General features: G+C 43.3%; 1 protein-coding gene across 2 annotated transcripts in view; it reads right to left on the bottom strand.

The window, feature by feature from the left end:
- Positions 1 to 21,916, bottom strand: part of LOC139385276 (monoacylglycerol lipase ABHD2) — a 25,610-nt gene continuing 3,694 nt past the window's right edge. For both annotated transcript variants that reach the window (XM_071130446.1, XM_071130445.1), the window contains exons 2-11: positions 21,688 to 21,777; positions 20,890 to 21,114; positions 16,020 to 16,195; positions 14,756 to 14,923; positions 14,307 to 14,490; positions 11,815 to 11,907; positions 11,231 to 11,329; positions 8,949 to 9,018; positions 8,721 to 8,805; positions 1 to 5,359 (exon numbers count right to left, since the gene is read on the bottom strand). In XM_071130446.1, coding sequence (XP_070986547.1) covers positions 5,148 to 5,359; positions 8,721 to 8,805; positions 8,949 to 9,018; positions 11,231 to 11,329; positions 11,815 to 11,907; positions 14,307 to 14,490; positions 14,756 to 14,923; positions 16,020 to 16,195; positions 20,890 to 21,107 — 1,305 coding nt within the window. In that variant the 5' untranslated portion in view covers positions 21,108 to 21,114; positions 21,688 to 21,777 and the 3' untranslated portion in view covers positions 1 to 5,147. The remainder of the gene's footprint in view (positions 5,360 to 8,720; positions 8,806 to 8,948; positions 9,019 to 11,230; positions 11,330 to 11,814; positions 11,908 to 14,306; positions 14,491 to 14,755; positions 14,924 to 16,019; positions 16,196 to 20,889; positions 21,115 to 21,687; positions 21,778 to 21,916) is intronic.

A 21,916-nucleotide genomic window follows, 5' to 3' on the forward strand; every position in this document is an offset into this window, starting at 1 on the left:
TGAAGGCACTGAACATGAGATCACCAGTTGCTCATGAAGACAATAACAAGAAAAAAACTTTTTACAAGAAAATAATTTATTTTTGGAACACAACCATATTTGTTTTATTAGTACATCACACACACACACCATTGGTTTTCTTTACAAAAACACACCAGTGATCTGAATTCATAATGTCATACTGTATGATTATATCAGTGCACCAAAATTACATTTCCACATCCACCACCCTTCCAAAACAGCTAACATCTTCGTACAATGAAACGGATTGTAAACACAAGAATAAAGCTCTAGAATGTTAAAGTGAACATTTGATGATGTCATGGATCACTGTGTTCTTATTGGTGGAAAGGGCTCCATTCCCCATATCTAGGTGTGTTCACCAGCGCGGCATGGTCAGAACGTTTCAGATAGAAATGGATTGCATAGCATTTCCGGGGCTTTCTTTCTTGTGGAATGGAGAACCATGTTGGTTCTATGCACTACTTTTCTATGAGCATCGTTCTAGACATTTCAGCCCATGGAATAAACCCCTGGGGATGTAGGAGTGCTGATCTAGGTCCCGAATGTCCATATAGCCAATTATGTATTTTGATCTAAAAGCCAAAACTGTTCCTAGATCAGCACTCCTACTCTGAGACATTAATTACATTTGGCCTCTGATCTCAGTCTGGTGACCTCATCCAGTCTCAAAGGGTTGTTTCTCAAAAGCAGGACCTGCAAGACCATAGTCAGTCACACTTACACAATTAGGGTCAACAAGCGGAAGTTAAGATTAATACATAGTTTCATATCAATCCTAAAATAAAGAACTCAGAACATCGGACATGGATTGGAGACCATTCTATGTCCAAACAAAACTGCATAAATAAGATTGTTCTCCCACTTTCATTTTGTACTCATCTTTCCCTCACGTTTGCATTTACACCTTGAGAGAAACAAATCCCTATTGATTATTGCCTTAATCTTTTATAAATGGCCCCTGGTCCCCGTCATACAGTATCATATAACTGGGTCGTTTCACCAAATGACTGCCTTTTGCATCCCTTTGATATTTGAAGTAGAAATTGTGTAACAATATTGCATTTTAAAAGCCTGTTACATTCATTGAAGTGCCCTTTAATATAGATCACATGGAGAATTCAATAAATCAATTTTTTTTATATGAATAGACTTCCTAAAGTGCACAAAAAAAACAAAAAAAATCAGCATTGACATGTCCCTCCATGAACATGAAGATTTTAACCCACTTAACATTTCTCCATTGTAAAGCCCTAGTTATTTAGTTGCTTTGGCAGTCATTTCTGAAGATTGTTTCCCTTGAAATGAATTACAAAGTCCCTTCATTTTAAAGGTTAACTCTGTTACTTATGTAAACTGAACTCGTTTTAAAATGGTGAAACTATAATAATGAAACTATAATAATAACCTAAAGAAACTAATATCTAATAGTCAAATCACAGTGTAAAAGCTGGTTCTGGTGTTTTGTGGTGGGAAACGGAGTGGGTCGAGCAGAACACGACAACCCTGTTACTCCATATATAGACAGGCTACAAATGTTTACACTTTCATTTTTTAAAAGCTTGCATTCAATTGCCCCTCCCGGTTGTACACAACAGGCTCCCATACCATCCATATGGTTTATTTATGATCACCAACCCTATTACTTTACTTCACACTTAATATAGTCACTTTTTTATTTAACCTCTTGAGATGGGAAGTGTTTTGAATTAAGTTGAACATGTGCACTTTGAGAGAATGTTACCAGCTGAATTCTAAAAAGGCACTGAATTGGTGGAACGACCGAACTATGTATACATTTAATTGATTTGTATCTTTAAAAAGTGAAGACATGTTGTGGCTTTCCAAACCAGAGATGGTGTTAGGACTCCTCATACACACCTACATTCATTCATATACACTCACTCTGATCTGCACATACAAGAAAATAATAAGTCACCGTAACAATACAAAATACAAAACACATTTCAAAAAGACATCTGAAAAACAAACTAACTGTTCAATTCTGGAAGTAGTTTGAAGAGATACAATCCAAACCTGCATTTCTGTGCAAAGTTAGGTGATAAGTGGATTTCTAGACATAGCAAAGACAGCTTGTTATGCTGGTGTATCGAGACGCAGATCTTACTCGCTGGGATATCTCACAACCACATGACTATCGGTTAGACTGGACGAGTCACCGACTAATTGATTTTCTATGAACTTTTAACTAAAACTGTGAAGTGTCCTTAAAAATTGGTAACAAACATTGGTAATAAACATCAGTTCAACAGCTGTATTAAAATCTGGTCTCACTGAGTTAACATCAATAATGTCTAAAGGACTACAGTACAGTAACCTACTGGCTGGATTTAAGACAGAAGTTGTAGTTTGCTCTCCAAGCCTGCAGATGGCACCCTTGTGTTTGGATGCCAGTTGACTGAGGTGAAGTTTGAGAAGGGAGTGACGGTTTACAAGGCTGAAAGAACTCAGCCAGCCAAATGACTGGCATGAGGTGATGTTGAAAGAGCTCATTATGCTACACAGAAGGTATGGGTTGGGTAAGACTGATACGCCTGGATAGCATCCCAAATGGCACCCTAATCCTTATTTAGTGCACTACTTTTGACCAGAGTCCATAGGGCTCAGGGTAAAAGTAGTGCACTATATAGGGTATATGGTGCCATTTGGGACAAACCACTAATGTACAGTGAATCACCAGCTTTACCTCCCTACAGTTCACTTGGCTGGACCTCTGGACTGGACGTGTCATGACAACACACCACCAGAATGGCTGCCTCTGCAGGCTTTGAAGGGAAATGCATGGCCATTATATATCAGAAGAAGAGGAAACACGGAAAGCTATGACGTCTCAGCCATAACATCTAAACTTGATCTTCTGCGCCACTCCCCCTTGAGTTCGGGGTTGAGTCTTTGCAAACCTCATCAGATTCTCACCTACACATCATTCTCATACACCTCAGCATCTTTCAGCATTAACATTCCAGCATTCCTTCAAACACAAACGTGTGTGCTAAGATCTTCTGTCCTGACAAAACTAAATGGAAAGTAGTTCTCTCCCCCTTTGAAAGATAATGTTCCCTAGCAACAAAGTTGGGCCATTCCCATGTATAATAAACTTCCTCTGGTAGACCTCAACACTGCCACCAATATTCTATCAGTATTCTACCACTGCTCAACTAAAAAAAAAAAAACTTTTCTGTGATGACTTTTGGTTCAACAAAATGGAGTCTGTTGGAAGTCATTAACACAATGATTATGGCCATCCTACTCAGCACACCTCACAGCTCAGGTCCCATGAACACATGGTCTATAATACCAGTCATCTATCTACATGATTGTATGTTCATGTCTGTACAGTGCCCTCGCCAACATCAGATGTGATAAACCAGTAATCACAGCAAGTTATCTACGTTGTGACTGGTTGAAAATGTATTTTAGTGATATTGAGTCTGAGCTGCTAGGTCCATTTCCATACGAGTGTCTGACACTGGAGTGTCTGTGTATTGGCAGTGGGCTACTCTGTGTAAGGGAATGATTCTATAGTCAGTCATGCTTTAGAAGACCTGGAGCTGATCAAGGGTATAGGACTGAGTAGGTTAGGGTTAGTAGTAAGGCTGAGTAGGTTGACTGCACAGGACAGACAGCCATGGAAGACTCACCCTGAGGGCTAATCTCAAATGACACTATTCCCTACATAGTGTACTAACATGTAGAGCACTATTTTGGAAAAAGGGTCTTATTTTTAAGTACAAAAATCCTCTACTGGGAGGGTGGACTGTAGGGTTTAGTGAACGTGGGGATCATTTGGGCCGTCTAACTTGAAGAGTTATCAACCTCTCTCCCTCCCGTTCGTTAGTGTCACTGAACTAAACGTTACGCAAAACAAAACAGTTTCTAAACCTTTGTCTTCCGCTAGTCCCATAAAAGAAAGAATAACAAAACGGTTGAATAAAGAAATGTGACATACAACGTATAAAGTGCATTGAATAAAAGTGATAGAACAACGAGACAGTAGGAATGTGCATGGATCTCATTGAGATTGACCACAGGTCAGGTCCGCTAGGTAAAAACCTACCTCCACTGCTTAATATCACTGAGGGGCGAGTGAGATCTTGGATGCATCCCAAAAGGCACCCTATTCCATTTGTAGTGCTCTACTTTTGACCAGGTCCACTATATTTCACCATAGGAACTAGGGTGCATTGTGAGACATACCCCTTGATTCTACATGGAATCAAGTGCGAAATAGATACTCATTTTATGGGGGACTCGTGATCTGAAAATAATTGTATAATAATAATAATAATAATAATAAACTATTCCATATTTGTATACCTTCCAAAAAGGGCTGCTATTCACCAAGAAAACATGTTTAGGACTAAAACAGACAGAACAGAGAATCAGATCAACCTCATAGAAAAGGTCACATACTAACAGAGCTATCCCGCAGCTCTCCTTCTCAGCACACACGGCCTGCTAAACTAAACTGGCTTTTTATACATTATTTGCGAGTAACATACATTGTATAAAGAGGCTGTGTTGGTTTAAGACGGCAAACTAGGCTAAAGCCTTGGCAGTCGTCAGCAGTGAGCGCACTGTAGCGTACAGTCACTGCAGCTTCATTAGTCCTCAGAGATAGTACTAGGAGGTTTCTTCTGTGCTCGTTTTCTCTACGACTACACATCTACCATGTCACTCTCTCTCCCTCTCTTTTTCTCTACTTGTCGGATGCCAGTTTGTTTTATCCCTTTTTAAAGTGAATATTTGGTCAGTCTCCATGGTTGGATCTCAGGGATCTCTCTTGGTAATGTAAATGTAAGGACAGAAGTAGTTGTTCCTCTCCACTCCACTAGTTCCCCTCAGAGACAAAGCACAAAGGCATTTAGTCGTTTTAGTTCCTTCACGTGTAAGGTGGTTTTGGTTAGAGGGGGGCAGCAGGAGGAGTAGAGGCTGAGGGAATAGGGGTACCCGGGAGGAGGAGGAGAGGGTTGAGACAGTAGCCCGAGGAGAGGCGTGAGAGGAGAGAGAGAGAGTAGTAGTTCAAGTTTGGTTAAAGTTTCTCCTCAGTGAGTGGGGAGGGGAGGGTCAGAGGTGAGCGAGAGAGGAGTTCAGGAAGTTAAAGTTTACGCTGCCTTCTCTTCAGGACAGGATGTACTCAGGTTCCCGCTTTTTTGGCATGGCGGTTTCTGTTTTTCCCATTGGCACATGGCGTTGGCGTAACCCACGATCACCTTGTCCATCCAGGTGAGGGGCTGGGGGACGAGCACGGCCCCCTCAAAGAAGCCCAGGTGCCCCCCGTGCAGTGTCAGGGCAAAGATGACATTCTGCTTCTTCTCTGGAGGGGGATAGGGAACAGAAAGGGAGGGGGTAGAATTAGAAGATAGTAGCATCTTTTAAAACATATTTTTTTAGTTGATAGACAAATGGATAGAAATGTATGAGAGGAATGAGATGAGGGCTACAGTACAGAAAGCAAGTGGAGGAACGGGTGATGGAACCACTGCCTCCAGGGGCATGTGATCCGGGTCGGCAGCACAACCACCGGACCAGCCCCCAGAACCACATGGGAGTCATTTTTTAGTGACAGTTATGTATGGCATCATTCCTGACATTCGGTAAAATATTGAACAGCACACAATGTTACACCAAGGTCGTAAAATGGCGTCATCCGTGTAAAGGGGCAGAGATCTTGAGTCAGGCGTCTAGGAGGACAGGGAGAGGAAGGAGAGCAGGGTCCAGTGCATTAACATCGATCACTATCACCAGGTAGCTCAATAACCCTGATGAAAGATAAATAGAGCCTTGATAAAGGCAATAAACATGTAATATCTATCAGGATTGACCAACTAGAACAATTAACTCATGACTCTGTAGCTGAGCTACTTCATACCGTTCCGTTTTGGTTTTTGTTGAAACACCAATTGTTCAACCCAATCCACTGGGAGGTGCACGTCAACCAAAATGGGACAAGTCACTGATTATAGGCTGTACAGTACAGCCTATTTATAACCTATTTAGTGAAGTTAGTGTTAGTTAGTGTTAGTGAAATGACTGAGCATGTAGCGGGTAACAACAGTATTACAGGTATTCCCCAACTGGTAGAACAGAATCAGGGTTGGGGCTGATTAACAGAATCAGGGTTGGGGCTGATTAACAGAATCAGGGTTGGGGCTGATTAACAGAATCAGGGTTGGGGCTGATTAACAGAATCAGGGTTGGGGCTGATTAACAGAATCAGGGTTGGGCTGATTAAGGAAGTAAATTGATATTCCAATTCAATAATATAAATGGACCCCTATTTTCCATTACTTGTAAATTAAACAGAAAAGTAGTTAGTGGGGGAAACTGCAGTCTCCGCCTGGTGAGTGTGACCCCACAGGGCTTGTACCAACCATACACTATCTGCTAACATCTACCAGAGGTTATAATAGCCTAGGTGATTCTAGGAAATGACTCATATTTATAAACAACTCAAAAAGGCCACCCCAGCTTTCCATTAGGCTGAACCCTGAAGAGGGTTTGATGTAGGAACACATTCATAATATACCATTCAGTTTGGCTGGCTGCATCTTTTGGGAAGCCATCCTATCAATTGTTTAATAGCGTTTTAAAAAGGACCATGAACTAGACGCAGGGAAAAGTTGAAGCTTGCTTTAAAACAGAAATGATGTCTAATATGCAGCTTCCATTTTGTGACACGGAAGATAAGTATGAGCAAAGCAGAAGCCTAATTCATCTAAACTACACACTTAAGTAATAATAATACTGTTATATTCTGCATTTGAATAACATTCCATTTAAATCCTAAAATGAAATGGACTTTAACTCTGGGTTAAGCACTACGCACAAGACTCCTGACTGAGGATCCAACTAAAAGATTGTTGGCCGGATTTGTCCGCCAGACAGCCCTAATGACATGTGCCAACTACCATGCAGCTTAAAGTTTGATTCCAGGTGAGGTGACCGCATTAGTTATACAACAGCTTTCACATGTTTCCAGGCTTCCTGTGGCCAGTGTGAGTCAGCCTGACTCTTCATGGGCAAAGGGGACCGAACCACCAGCTGATTTCCCCTATCAGAGAGTTAGGCAGGGCACCAGCTGATTTCCCCTATTAGAGAGTTAGGCAGGGCACCAGCTGAGAATCTCCTATCTCCACCCTGCATCCCTGTGTAGTGCAGGACACAACAAGCCAGTGAGCTAGTGTTACCCTCCATCCCAGCTCTGGGACTCTATAAATAACAGGTCACATTCAGCACCACTTTGAGGAAACGTGATCATTTCAGTAGGGAACTTCTCTTTAGACCCCCTTCAATGTTTGCAGATCTGTAAGGTGGGAAGCAATATTGTGGAAGCTCTACCACTACACAGTTTATACCCAACCAGAACCTTCAGACATGCTTACATTAAAGGGTAAGGGCCAAGGGAGAGGGATAGAGAGCAATGGGCTGTTCCAGAAATCCCGTGAGAGATGAGAACTGGCTAGAGTACTGTCCAGTCCATGGATCTAATATAATCCAACAAATGGTGACTAGTTGGTAGTGCTGAGGTGGTTGTTTCCATAAATAGCATGCTTTCCTTTACTGCTCCATTTGATCAACCCAGTAAACCCTTGAGGATTGAGCTGATTGGCCGCTATTCTCAGTGTTCTATTTTAAAATGATAGAACACCCATCATGTTAACCTATCAGTCATTAGAATCAGTTAGTGTTGAAAAAAATGACAGACTTTAGTTTGCATGTCTAAAAAGGTAAGGCCTAGCGATGTCTAGAGTCTAAGTCACGAGCACACGAGGAGACAGAGGCTCTCATCTGTGTGATACACTACCGTGTGTGTGTGTGTGTGTGTGTGTGTGTGTGTGTGTGTGTGTGTGTGTGTGTGTGAGAGTTAGAGCCAGTGTTAATCAGTCAGACATTCCCAACACACCTAGTTCTACATACCGCCCCCTCCCTGGCCTGGGTGTGGGACTTAAAGGATTCATCTGTCTATTCCAGCTCTGCTGTTTCAGAGACAAAGTAAGGGAGAACTTTGTACCAGGTGTTGAACTGGTGAAAACACAATAGACTTCTAATGATTTCCCTTGTGTTAGTACACAAAAAACATGTGCACATACTGTTCTGGACATTAAAAAGTGACTTTTCAAAGTGGCTTGCTGACACCAAACACCAAGTTCAATTTAGCAATGCGTTTTTCTCACTGTTACAGTACTGACTAACTTCTTATGGAGTGGCTGCATGATCGGATTCTCTGGATGCCTCTTCTCAATAGCTAAAAAAACAACTTCGGCGCACAATTATTTTAATGTAGCTCCGCTGCTCTGCATAAAGGCCTGTTGGACAAACATCTGTTGTAACTAGAAATGCCACGATCGACATGTTGTACAAACATCTGTTGTAACCATTAGTTGGAACTATAAACAACATGATCAACATGTTGTACAAACGTCTTTGTCTGTGTTAACTATAATGACATTGCATTATAACAGAAGCAGGACACAGACAGTCCAAGTTTAGATTACATTTTTTCAAGTGGGGAATTACACATGCACATGTTTATCTCTGGGGAAAAGGTGTCCTGGGGGACCGGATAGGGCGGTTCGAGCCGAATGGCCCTGTGTCTCTGTAGGGACGAGCTCAGAGTAGAGAAACTCTCTGTGTGTGTGTGTGTGTGTGTGTACACTAATGCAGGGGTGTATTACCTGCCAGTGTGCGAGGGATGGTGAGCAGAGACCCGTGCACCAGAGGATCGTCTGCAGAGTTGACCAGCAGAAGTGGCACGTCAACCTAAAAAATACAACCATAATTAGATATACTGTATGCAATACACAGGCCCAATAAGAGTCCAATCAGACACACAGACATGTTTACAAAAGTATTCTTAATTGACACAGGAGGGAGAGAAGTAGGGATAAAGAGTATCAACCTACATTGTGAATATAATGCACACAGCTCTCCTTCTCGTAGTATTCTTTGAGGGAGTTGTGCCCGTGGAACTTCCTGCAGAGACAGGAGGGGTGACAGGTCACAAAACAAAGCAGCATGCTGTGGAAACTGGAGAGGGATTATTAAGTGACATACTATGTGGGTGAGCACATCCCTATGAACCATGCACATCCCTATGAACCATGCACATCCCTATGAACCATGCACATCCCTATGAACCATGCACATCCCTATGAACCATGCACATCCCTATGAACCATGCACATCCCTATGAACCATGCACATCCCTATGAACCATGCACATCCCTATGAACCATGCACATCCCTATGAACCATGCACATCCCTATGAACCATGCACATCCCTATGAACCATGCACATCCCTATGAACCATGCACAGCAAGATACTCAGAGGCCTTTCTCAGGGCTGGGCGATAAAGCAAATTCATGTTTTAGAACAATGTTCAAAATACCTGTATCGCAAGAATCAAGGTAAATATATATATATATTTTTAAACTGTCTTTTTTCTCATCTCCTTTGCTCCTTCTGTGCTGTGTTCACTGTGCACCTTCCCACTGGCACAGACACCAAGCCCCTCCCCCTGACACTCACCACAACAAAGACTAAAGAGCACTTCTTCCGCTCTGACAACAAGCAGTTTAAAATCTCTATCTGCATTTAAACTAAACCATTCTAATGATAACCTTTTCATGTCTCAACTCCCAACATGTAGAATAGAGCAGATCTTACTAAGACGGGAGTATCAACGACTTGGGCAAATGTCTGCTCAGTTCCTGTCGTGCGCAGCATTGCGGTAACACCAACGCTAGCAGCATTTTAGCCACATACTGTTATGTGCCAACTGTCCAGTAGGCGTTTTATAAATGTGCAATGATCATAAAAATACGCATTAATATCCAGAATTGGCAACTCGTTCTCACTTGATTTCAATATCTAAACAAAGTGAACAGTTTGTTCAAACAGGTGGAGATGGACAGGAGGGTGTATTCAGAACAGTTCAACTGTTATACCATGTTAGCAAGCAAATACACCCAAGTTGGCTAGACTTGAAATATAAAGATTAGCTGGCTACTCATTAGAAGGTGGGCTTGAGAGGTTGACCTGTGTTCATTATCTATGCCTGCTACCTTAAGTTAGTCATTATTAGTGAATGTACATTGTGCCTGGTTCTGGTTAAGCTTGTTTAAAAAAAAGGCAATTTTCATAGACAGATTTGAAAGCCAGATCAGTGATTATTGCAAAAAAGCAGGTTAAACTATTTTGATAAAATGATTTAATTATTAATGGGTCTTATGGTTGAAGGCTTAGGTATAATTTTACAAGCCCTGAATTCCTTATGAAATGCAGTGTTTTGACCTTAAATTGTGCAACAAAGCTTATTTCAAGATTTAAAATCGAGAAACTCCCATACGCGATAATCGCCCAGCCCTGCTCAATGGCTCCTAGCATATTGTTCCTATGTATTGACAAAACTCAAAACGTTTGGCTTGAACTTCAGCAGGTGCTGTTGAGTGTTAACCGTCTATTTTAAACATACAGCCATAAATCTCACATTGACCCCCTGTGAAATCAGTTCTAAATATTGTAGTGTTGAGGACTCAACACTGATTTCACAGGGGGTCAATGTGAGACCGGTTGCTCACAGGAATAATTGCATTGTGTCATTTTAGCATGTGTTCCTTATTAGATTCTATTTAGTGTCTTTTACTCAAATGTATTGGGGGGAGCAGTGGTTAAGGGCGCTGTACTGCAGCGCCAGCTGTGCCATCAGTCCCTGGGTTCGCGCCCAGGCTCTGTCGTAACCGGCCGCGACCGGGAGGTCCGTGGGGTGACGCACAATTGGCCTAGCGTCGTCCGGGTTAGGGAGGGATTGGTCGGTAGGGATCTCCTTGTCTCATCGCGCACCAGCGACTCCTGTGGCGGGCCGGGCGCAGTGCGCGCCAGCCAAGGTTGCCAGGTGCACGGTGTAGCCTCCGACACATTGGTGCGGCTGGCTTCCGGGTTGGATACGCGCTGTGTTAAGAAGCAGTACGGCTGGTTGGGTTGTGTATCGGAGGACGCATGACATTCAGCCTTCGTCTCTCCCGAGCCCATACGGGAGTTGTAGCAATGAGACAAGATAGTAGCTACTACAACAATTGGATACCACGGAATTGGGGAGGAAAAAGGGGTAAAATTCACACACACAAAAAAAAAATAAAAAAAAAATAAAAAAATGTATTGGGGGGGAAAGCGTGTCCTATACCTCATGATGGTTTCATCGATCTGCATGAGGGAGGTGGCCGTGTAGAGCCGGCTCAGGTCTGCATCCTCCATTTTCGTTGCACTTCCAAACAGACTGCCCCTGTAAACACACACACAAAATGTTGAGACATGGCGTTGAAACACGTGACAACACTAGTTATTCTCAGTAAAATCTATACCTTTACCAGGAATTTCCGTGCGTAATTGCCTCCATTTCATTAGTTAAATAGTTTGCCTCAGGGAGCTGCTCTGTACGGGTTTGGTGTTTCTCCTCCATGGGGAATTTTACTGATCTGCTGGGTTGTGACTGAGTTAAGTCCAAGCCATTTGTCATAGATCTTAAATAATATAAGCCATTTAGCAGAGAGTTTGATTTCCTATGGGTGGCCCCAGCAGGGCTTGAATGGGTGTTATCATGTGATGAAAGCTCCCAATCACCACATGGAGTTTCCACCATATGGCTTTTACAGTAATTTGGCCATTTCAGATGTATGAGAAGTGTCATGGCCCTAGGGTAGGGGCTAGGGGTTTCTTTGGGACTGGGCCTACCAGTGTTGTGCTAAGTATTGGAACAGGGCTGAGTACCTGTGTGAAAGGATGATCTTCTTCATGTTGTCGGCCATGAGGAAGTTGTAGAAGCGTCTGCACTGGTCCCACTGTAGGAACGTCTCCTGGGCCCTGTATACACACACAAACAAACACACGGAAGTCAGTTGTGTGTAGAGAGAGAACTAATTATATTGTTGTCATGTTTATATCAGTTTGGCCTGACAACCAACATACTCAAAAGTTGGCTAAAGCATGAAACACAGGTTTCATCACTGTAGGCCAATGCAGGACAACAAAAAACCTGCTGCCAACAACACTTTGTACTCTTGAAGCTGACATGCTAACCATCACCCCACACGTTAAATCCGCAGAACGATCTCTTACTGCACTATGAACTCACCAACACTACCTAGCTAGCAACTAGCTATCAACAAGCTAGCAGTACTAGCAACAAGCTAATAACTAGCTAGCAACAAGCTAATAACTAGCTAGCAACAAGCTAGCAGTACCCATCTAGGAATTAGCTAGTCCAACTTCATATCTGCTAGTGCACATGTGAAACAAGGTTGAGGAGTAACTGATTACATGTTATCAGTTACATGTAGGCTAAATCAGATTTTTTTGCCTGACCATAAGTTCAGAGACCTCTATGATGACACACTAAATGTGTTTGATGGATCCTTTTTGTCTTCTTCTAATGCCTCTTAAGGGGGAAGTAATCGAAAAAGTAACTTAAAGTAATCAGATTACATTGCTGATTACAATTTAAACAGGTAACTAGTAACTAACAAATTACATTTAGAAAGAAACCTACCCACCCAACCCTGATGAGAAATACTACAGAGGTAGCATATATAGTGAGAACTATGCAGCAGGCATAACAATCCCATTCAACAGATGGCATGGGCAATGACAAAAGACAAGGCTTTAGCTATGACAGACAGGAATGGAAAATAAAACAGAGGTATAAAGACTACTTCCATTTCACAAGAGTCCAGTCTGCCTGGTCCTGACACACACACGAACACACTGTTTACTCTCTGGACAGAGCAGAGTGTTCCTGCCAAGAGACGTTGGCCACGTTTCAAACTCAAAGGTGTGGTTCAGAAACACCACACGTTTCACAGAGTTCCATCTACTCCATCCCAGAGCTTGTGCAATACCACATCTAGAAACACCAGAGTTGTGTGTTTTCAGTCACTGTATCGTGATAAAAAGTTTCTCCGTCACAACAAAAGCTCAAGTGTTTACAAAGTCTATGCTCAGTATGATAACAGGCAGTCTGCTTTAGACCCAAGTGTAATCAAATAGATCACAGGGACTAAGACAGAAGGAAAACACTGAAACAACCTCCATGGAAGAACTGCATGGTGCATGAAAACTATCAACCCAGGCTAACGGAGCAGCCAACAGTATGAGTCTGTTTCAGTACTCAATAACACAGAACTACTGTACTGGAGCCTACATCTTTGCCTACCTCAAAAGACTTGGCAAGACAACAACCAGTTGTCTACAGCGGAGACAGACCGGCACCCAGGCAAGGATAAAAGGCAGGGCATCTGTCCTCTGTCTTTGTTGTGTTAGTCACCAGTCCACTGAGATCACAGATAAAGCCAAACTACAGGAAATGATCAATGATGCTGGAGAAAAAACAGGATCCCAGCTACTCTCAGCCTTGTTGCCATCTTGTCAGACAGAAAGCTGCTGGGCAAAATGAATTCCATCTGAGTGAACCTCCTTTTACAGAGAACCAAGGCTCAGAAGTAGGACAGACAGAGCACTTGTATTCAAAGCAATACACTTGGAAAGTAGATTACGTCACAAAGGTGCATAAAAGATGACGGCCCCCCCATGTAATTACCATAAAATGCCTCGCTTGCTAAGTTCACCATATTGTACATTGCTCTCTGTTACTAATTTATTCTATTGGCATTAGCACAGTAGACATGATTCTAATTCTAGCGCCAAGACAGTGGCCAATTTGAAAAAACTAAAAAGTGCCGTAGTTTACAAACTCAGTGGATAGTGCTCAAACTAAGACATATCTGAATTCCTTCATCTTTATGCGCCTTCGCCATTGGTAAAACACAACTGAACAGTGTGTCATTTTTGACAGCTAACCAACTGCACAGTAAATAGAAACACCAGCTAGCTAACTTCACTAAGTTGGGGAAAAACACTTATTTACACTAAGTTAGCTACGTTACAGCTCGTTGCTAACAAGCATAACACTGCCTCTAAAAAAGACAATGTGTCTCCACTGTTTATGTTTGGATGTTTATGACACCTTCACTGACCTAGTATACAGCTGTGTGTAAAAAGGGCATATAGTATGTAATGCAACAAACACCATTAGCTAGGCAAAATGTCCATTCTGCGTCCTTACGTAGCAATTATAATACACAAACGTGTGGAGCACTGCAATTTGTAACTCCACGGCTGAACACTGGATAGCCATTTTGAGCAGCTCTTACATGTTGCTTTTGCGTACTTGCACAGGGTTTAAATAAGTTAAGACCGTAGCCCACCTGAGTGCACTGTATCCCTGGCAGACGCTGACGCAGCACAGCACTCTCTCCTGATTGGTCCGGTTCTCTCCCAGGAACTTGCACACGATGTTGCCTCCCAGGCTGAAGCCCACCACTATGAGGTGGGTGTGAGGGAACATCTTCTTGATGTAACCCACCATGGACGCAAACTCCCACGTGCAACCTACCAGAACAAGCACACGGACCAGAGAAAAGACATTACATACTGGGGCTTTGAGTTGGTTCATTTCCTTGGTAACATAATTAATGGCCACTGATCTGAAATGAGGGTGGTGTGGTAAAAACCTGTCTTTCACCTATACCTTCTTGTTGTTGCTTTGTGTGTGTGTGCGCATGTGTGTGTTTTATTAGGAGTATGTGTGTGTGCGCGCATGTGTATGTTTTATTAGGAGTATGTGTGTGTTTGTACACGCCTGTGTAGTCCTCACCGTAGGTGAACATGCGAGGTGAGGTGAGCTCGATGTTGGGCAGAGCACCCAGGTGATTGAGCACAGCACACCTGTAACCCTCCTTCTGAGAGTGACCCACAAAGGTGCGGATGTAGTGCTTCTCGCTATGGTTACCGATCCCCGGGCATATCACCATGGTGACGTCATCTGTTGGAATAGCAAACATACGGACAGATGGATCAGTGAGCCGTTTGCAAATGAAAATATGTAAAGGCAAGATTACACGTCCTCATGGGCCGATCATTGCACGGTGTGGTACGTAAATATGACAGGCAGCAAACAGAGACAGTATGGTGCCTCAATAAAACGTCTATAGGATGAGATGTCCCAGTCACTCAAATAATAAAACAACAAGTAGCCTAGTTACCAGAGGCTCTTTATTACCTTTATTTAACAGGCTAGTCAATTAAGAACAAATTGTTATTTACAATGACGGCCTGACAAGAGGCAAAAGGGATATAAATCTATATGTTTTAATAACTATAAGATAAAACAGACAACACAGACAGAAGCCACTGGCAACATCACAACTAGAACAGGAAACAAAGTGGCTGTGTGAAGTAAAGCAACATGCTTCCTTCCATATGGCAACGCAAACTAGTGACCATGAGAAACTACTACATCTCAACTCGGAAGTCAAAACAAATTATCTACGTCGCAAATGGCACCCTATTCAGTACACTACTTTTGACTATGGCCAATAGTCTGGTCAAAAGTAGTGCACTAAATAGGGAATAGGGTACCATTTGGGTCGCAGCCCCTGATCTCATCACCTTAGCCGAAAGTAGAGGTAGTAGAGTTTACCAAGAGTCACGGTCTGTAAATCTGTGTCCTCAACAACACGGACATAATAATCACCTATAGAACGGGAAATGGAACCATAGGGTAAACAAGTCAATGGACCAAAGGCGCCAAAACCGCCCTGACAAACTGAGCCCAGACAGGACCGATACCGTACATAGGACAGGTCCATAGCACAACATTGGGCTGATGAATTTGCTCTCATGCTTCCAATGAGCTCATTCAACAGCTTTCCTTCCCATTGCACTTCTCTCCTTGGTCATTGCTGTAAATGACAATGTTTCTCAACCAGTTAACCTAGGCATAGAAAAGGTAAGGCAAGCACATCTCAATTGAGGGGGATGTTTTTGTTTTTGAATGTTTATATTGAAAAAGAGAGTCCTGTGCCAATAGAGATTCTCCATTCTTGATAAATGATCCATGAATGATTGAAATAGCCCACCTCCTGTCCGGTGGTCCCCCATGGGCTCGAAGAGGTCAAAGGTGGCAGTGGCCCCATCCTGCATGGGTAAGTACTTCCTGAGGCCTATGGGGTGAGGGCAGCTCACACGCCCCATCTTGCCATACAGTGCTGTCTGTAGGTGGCCACTTTTACCCCACAGCAGGGGCGGAATGTACCTGCAAAACACACAGATTCACTATGGGATGTTCTGGCTCGGACAAGGCTTACTTTGTCCAAGGCTTACTTAGTTAATTTACTCAAGAGATGAAAGGTTTATTTGCAGGTAATAAAATACATTGTAATTCTTGGTATAGGTCCTAGGAGCTCTAACACATAGGCTAGTAGCCTAAATCGCACACATACAGTACACTCTACAATGCCATGCTAACTTGAGATCTGTGCACAGAAACATGTGTGGAATGTGCAACAGTGTCCATAAGAGGTTTCTGTAAGAAACAAGCACACAACAGCATTAGGATGTCCCTTGAAGTAATAGAATAGCTTTACTTGATGACTTGTTCTTGCTTACAGTTTTGTCTTATTTCAGTCGGTCAGCTAATGTAGTATACAATTTTACTTGTATTAAACCTTTAACTAGGCAAGTTAATTAAGAACTCATTGTTATTTACCATGAAGATCTACTAAGTGGCAAAAAGGCCTCGGAACGGGGCTGGGATAAAACTATTTAAAAAAAAGGTAGGACAAAACAGACTTCATGACAAAAGAGACACCAATACTACATAAAAAAAGAGAGACCTAAGACAACAACACAACATGAAAACAAAGCAGCAGCTCAACACAGTAGCAACATGACATGGCAGCAGCTCAACACAGTAGCAACATGACATGGCAGCAGCTCAACACAGTAGCAACATGACATGGCAGCAGCACAACACGACAACAACACAGTAGCAACACAACACAGCAGCAGCACAACGTAACACAGTAGCAACACAACACAGCAGCAGCACAACGTAACACAGTAGCAACACAACACAGCAGCAGCACAACGTAACACAGTAGCAACACAACACGGCAGCAGTACAACATGACAACACAGTAGCAACACAACATGGCAGCAGCACAATATGAAAACACAGTAGCAACACGACAACAACAAAGTGGCAACAGCACAGCATGACAACAGCCCAAACGTGGTTAAGCACAGACAACAAGGGCAAAAAGGTGGGTGGTTTATTTGCTGTGTTGACTTTCAGTCACAGTGCGTTGGAACAACATTTACACACAGCGGGGGACAGGGAAGAGATTGACATTCCTAAATAGAACACACACGAAGCTGACCATCCTTGATCATGCATCTGCCCTGGTACTGTATCTGTATGGGAGTAGACGTAGGTAAGGGTCCTGCAGGAGATCAAAGTGGATCTATCTGCTGCTAGCACTGCAGTGAGACATGAGCTGGGCTAGTCATATCACAGCCATACAATCTACCATCTCACATCCGCACACTGAGTTTAGCACAGAAGTACACCGAACATTTAGCAGGAAACCCTTGGCAAATGGCCAAAAACAAGTAGTGGTTTCCATTTTAGGTCTGTTTATAGATTAGCAGCCACGATAACAAAAGGAGATCGATGTTGACAATTGCAATGTCCTCAAATGTAGCTTTGGCCTACTCACTCTGGCCTTAAGATTTAATGTCCCTGTGATGAAATTGAGATAAATAGAACTAGGTCATAACAATATTTAGTGATTTATGCAAAACACTGACACCTTATGCTATCCCATAGTTTAAGGTACAGCTGGAGCGAATAGCTAGGCCGCTCCCTGACTGGAGCGAATAGCTAGGCAGCTCCCTGACTGGAGCGAATAGCTAGGCAGCTCCCTGACTGGAGCGAATAGCTAGGCAGCTCCCTGACTGGAGCGAATAGCTAGGCAGCTCCCTGACTGGAGCGATTAGCTAGGCAGCTCCCTGACTGGAGCGAATAGCTAGGCAGCTCCCTGACTGGAGCGAATAGCTAGGCAGCTCCCTGACTGGAGCGAATAGCTAGGCAGCTCCCTGACTGGAGCGAATAGCTAGGCAGCTCCCTGACTGGAGCAAATAGCTAGGCAGCTCCCTGACTGGAGCGAATAGCTAGGCAGCTCCCTGACTGGAGCGAATAGCTAGGCAGCTGTGAGGCTGTTTGCAGCGATAACCAAGGTTGGAGATAACCAAGGTCAGGGTGAACCATGGTCAGGGTGATCCTCTCCCAGTCAAAGGATGCACTGACGGTCCACACACATGGGTGGGGAGTGTACACACTGGTACAGTAAATATCGTCAGCGAGCAAAGTCTGTTGCTAAATCAACAGTTACACAACCCCCTCAATCTCATCTTCCTTCACTGTCATTAGAGCAGTCTGAGCACCTGGACATTACTTCCCTTACATAACGCTCATCTCAAAACACACAATGACCGCTGATGCTTCCCCACACCATTACTAATATTACAGATAAGACCTCCAACCCCTGAGTAAACATCATTATCAACTCTGACGTAGGTAGAGTTAGGGAGGTAGCATGAAGTAGAACAGGAAGCAGGAGTACTCCGGACCTCCAGGCTGATTTAAATATCCCCGATATAGACTAATACACTAAAGTCTTGGTCAGGTTTGATTCCCCAGAACATTCTCGCTCTGCGAATTATCCTCGACTGGCAGGGATGACGTAATGTTGTCACAGGAGGACTAAGAGGACAAGGGGAGGAGTCCAGGCAGGCAGGCGAGGGGGGGCAACAGACCAGCTAAGACCACAAGCAAAGGCTATGGCCCAAAACTGTTCAAATGACTCATCTGACATGACTGATGAAAGCTACACTTATCTACTGTGTGAATGAAATCAGTCTGTCATATTGCCTACACTTTAGAGTGGTGTAGGTCTGGGTGCTCCAGTCAAGACATTCCAGCAAACCTGTGTCCACACGCATGTAGCTACATGTCTGTGCGCAAGTTTGTGTCCTCATGCATGTCTATGTGCACGAGTGTGTGCACTGTAACCTGCTGTCGCCCTTGACAGTCAGCAGCAGACCAAAGCAAAGGAAACAGAAGCCAGCGTGGGCTGATAGATAGACAACACCCTTAGTTGTCTGAGGTACAGATCAAAGTCACAGGTCTGTTCTATAGGAGGTCTGATTTAATAACTAGCCTTTTGATATGATGCAATACACATCCCTCTGATCTACTGTCTGAAGGGGTAAGCACAACACTTTTTGGGGGTAAAATCATGGGGTAAGAGTTGGAGCTAAACAAAACCTAAGCTCAACGAGGCATTCATAAATGATATTCTTAAAAAAAAAACAATAGCTACATATCATTAATCTAAACATTCAAAAACGGATGTACCAATCCCACATTGCCCCTTTACAGGGCTGGTTTCCTGAACACAAAGCCATCCGAGACAGATTGAGATAAAAGGCCAAGTAGACCTCTGATCATGGAAACCTGGCTTCACTCAGCATCAGAGAAGAATGGCTCTGCTGCACATCACTCCAGTGCAGGACCTGCCCTTTCAGAGGTGAACTCCCAAACTACTTAGGCTATTCCCAAACTCTCCGTAGGCTAAATTGAATAAAATATTTCAGCTGCGCCCTTATTTTCTAGAATACAATGACAGATGGAATGCATGGACTGCTTTGAACACAGAGTCGTTGCCCCCCTGTCTCATTTTTCCTCCACTGTGTACCTCTCTCCTTCTCCATGATTGATCTGTCCGTGGTCACCGTGTTGGAAACAGTGTTATGCAACTCGACTGGGTGTCACTAAGAGTTACACAAACCGTCTTGGATCATTAGTCAGCATAAACAGAGCCAAGGAGCAATTGATGAATGAAAGACAGCCCTACTAGCCCAATATCCTTTTACACACGTTCTGTCTTGGCTAGCTTTTGACTGAGTACAGCCCAGTGGAAGGATATAGTGCAAAATTAAGATTCAAATGTATTTAATTAAGAAGCAATTCACCTACTGATTAGTATAATGAACCTTTAAATTATAAAATCTGCAAGAGTTGGAGCTAAACAAATTGTCTTATCACATACTTATTAAGCCTATGACTAGATAAAATTAACTGACGGCAAATGTTTAACTGGGCATCCCTCCCTGAGGAAGTCTGGAACATTCCAGGTCTGTTAGTCACGGCTAAAAACACACAGACAGACTGTCAAACAAAAGCAAACAGCGCACATGAACACACACAAACCTCAAACTACATCTACAGTCTGTTTGGATAAAAAGTATCTGCATCCCAATTCCCTACGTGCACTAGTCTTGACCAGAGCCGTAAGGGAAGCACTTGTGGCCAGAGATTTGAGATGAAGTAACAGAGGCTTACATAATGAGACAGCAGTTGAGAGAAGCCTCCAGAGTCTCCCACTGGGCTTCAGACTCCCTTAAGACAGGACTATTAGGCCAGTAGAGTAGAGTACTGGCTCTGAACCATGCCACACATTCAGAGAAACCTCTAGTCATACAGGAGTATCGTTTTTTTCCACAACACACAGGAGTTCTTTGGAATGTGGGACTAGATGTAGGCTATAGTGTAGAGTGACAACAGAAGTGTTGGTGCGATCTTGGCAAGGCGATCATGGGTGCAGTGGTCCAATTACAGGCTACTGAAAACCCCCTGAACAAATCATAGGACCCCAATAAGCTATAAAATACTTGTGACCTTGGGTTAGAGTGTACGCCCTGAGACTGGAAGGATGGGTTCCCCCGGTCGAGTCATACCAAAGACTGGAAAAATGAGACCTGATGGGTCTCTGCTTGGCACTCAGCATTAAGTTATATTGGGGGTAAAGACCTGCACTAGACTAGTGTCCTGTACGGTCGCAGAACACGGCCAAAGACTGAACCACGGGCAGAAAGGTCACTCACTCTTTGGTCAGGATGGGGCAGGACTTGAGCAGGAAGCGGTTCAGGGGCGTGTCCTGGTAGGTGATGTCAGGAGCGGCGGTGGGACTCTTGAGGTTCAGGCAGCGGACGATGACATACAGCACCGTGGCGACCGCTGCCAGCTTCATGCCGTCGAACATGGCCGGCATCTCCGGGGCGACGATGGTGTAGTCATAGTAGCCCGAGTCTTGGGTGGCCATGGTGCCTCTGAGACAAACACAGAGAAGTAAACAAAGCGTTAGACTGTAAATACTCCACTTAGAACAAATACAGCTAGTACGGATGATCCTGCTACACAGAACACATTAAATCAACTAGCCTACATCAGCCATGCTCACTAGTACACTGATTAACTGTACCCTGGACAACAAAACTACATTAATGTCACTTTAAAACTTACATCTTGTTCACCAAACTTAATCAGTGGCCGTAAACAGTGTGGACCATGAAACAAACAGAGGGCACAAAGTGGTCTAGCTATTTCTCTGTCAAAAAGAGGAATTCAAGGCATGTAGCCTAGCAACAGCTAAATATGTTTCAGCTGCCTGCTAGGAGCAATGACAGAAGCAGAAAATTAACAAAGCCAATGATGGTAAACAGACTGGCCAAAACAAAAAGAGATGGTGGAGAAAGAGGTAGGCTGGTTTACAGTCCAAAAAGAGGAACTTGTGGTATGTAAATATGAGAGTCAGATGATGAGGTAGTTTAGATAAAACAAACAAACTTCCGAACATGGATAGGAAAGAGTTGAGCAATTCTATCAAACAATTATTTACTTACAATTTAGGTTTAAATTCAATAAAAAGATGATCCACTCTGTCCAACAGCCTTTATTTGTGCAGTGACAGAGTCACAGTGACGTGGTCAAATCTGGAAGAAAAACAAACACTTTTATTTCATGTTTTAAAACAGGTGTTACGAATTTGCACGATCTGCCAAGACAACCCAACAGAACATCAGAGAAATTGTGCCTCTTCATATCTCCATACTAGACTTCTTTCCTTTAACA

Source organism: Oncorhynchus clarkii, chromosome 26, assembly GCF_045791955.1.
Source record: "Oncorhynchus clarkii lewisi isolate Uvic-CL-2024 chromosome 26, UVic_Ocla_1.0, whole genome shotgun sequence".
Lineage (NCBI taxonomy): Eukaryota > Metazoa > Chordata > Actinopteri > Salmoniformes > Salmonidae > Oncorhynchus > Oncorhynchus clarkii.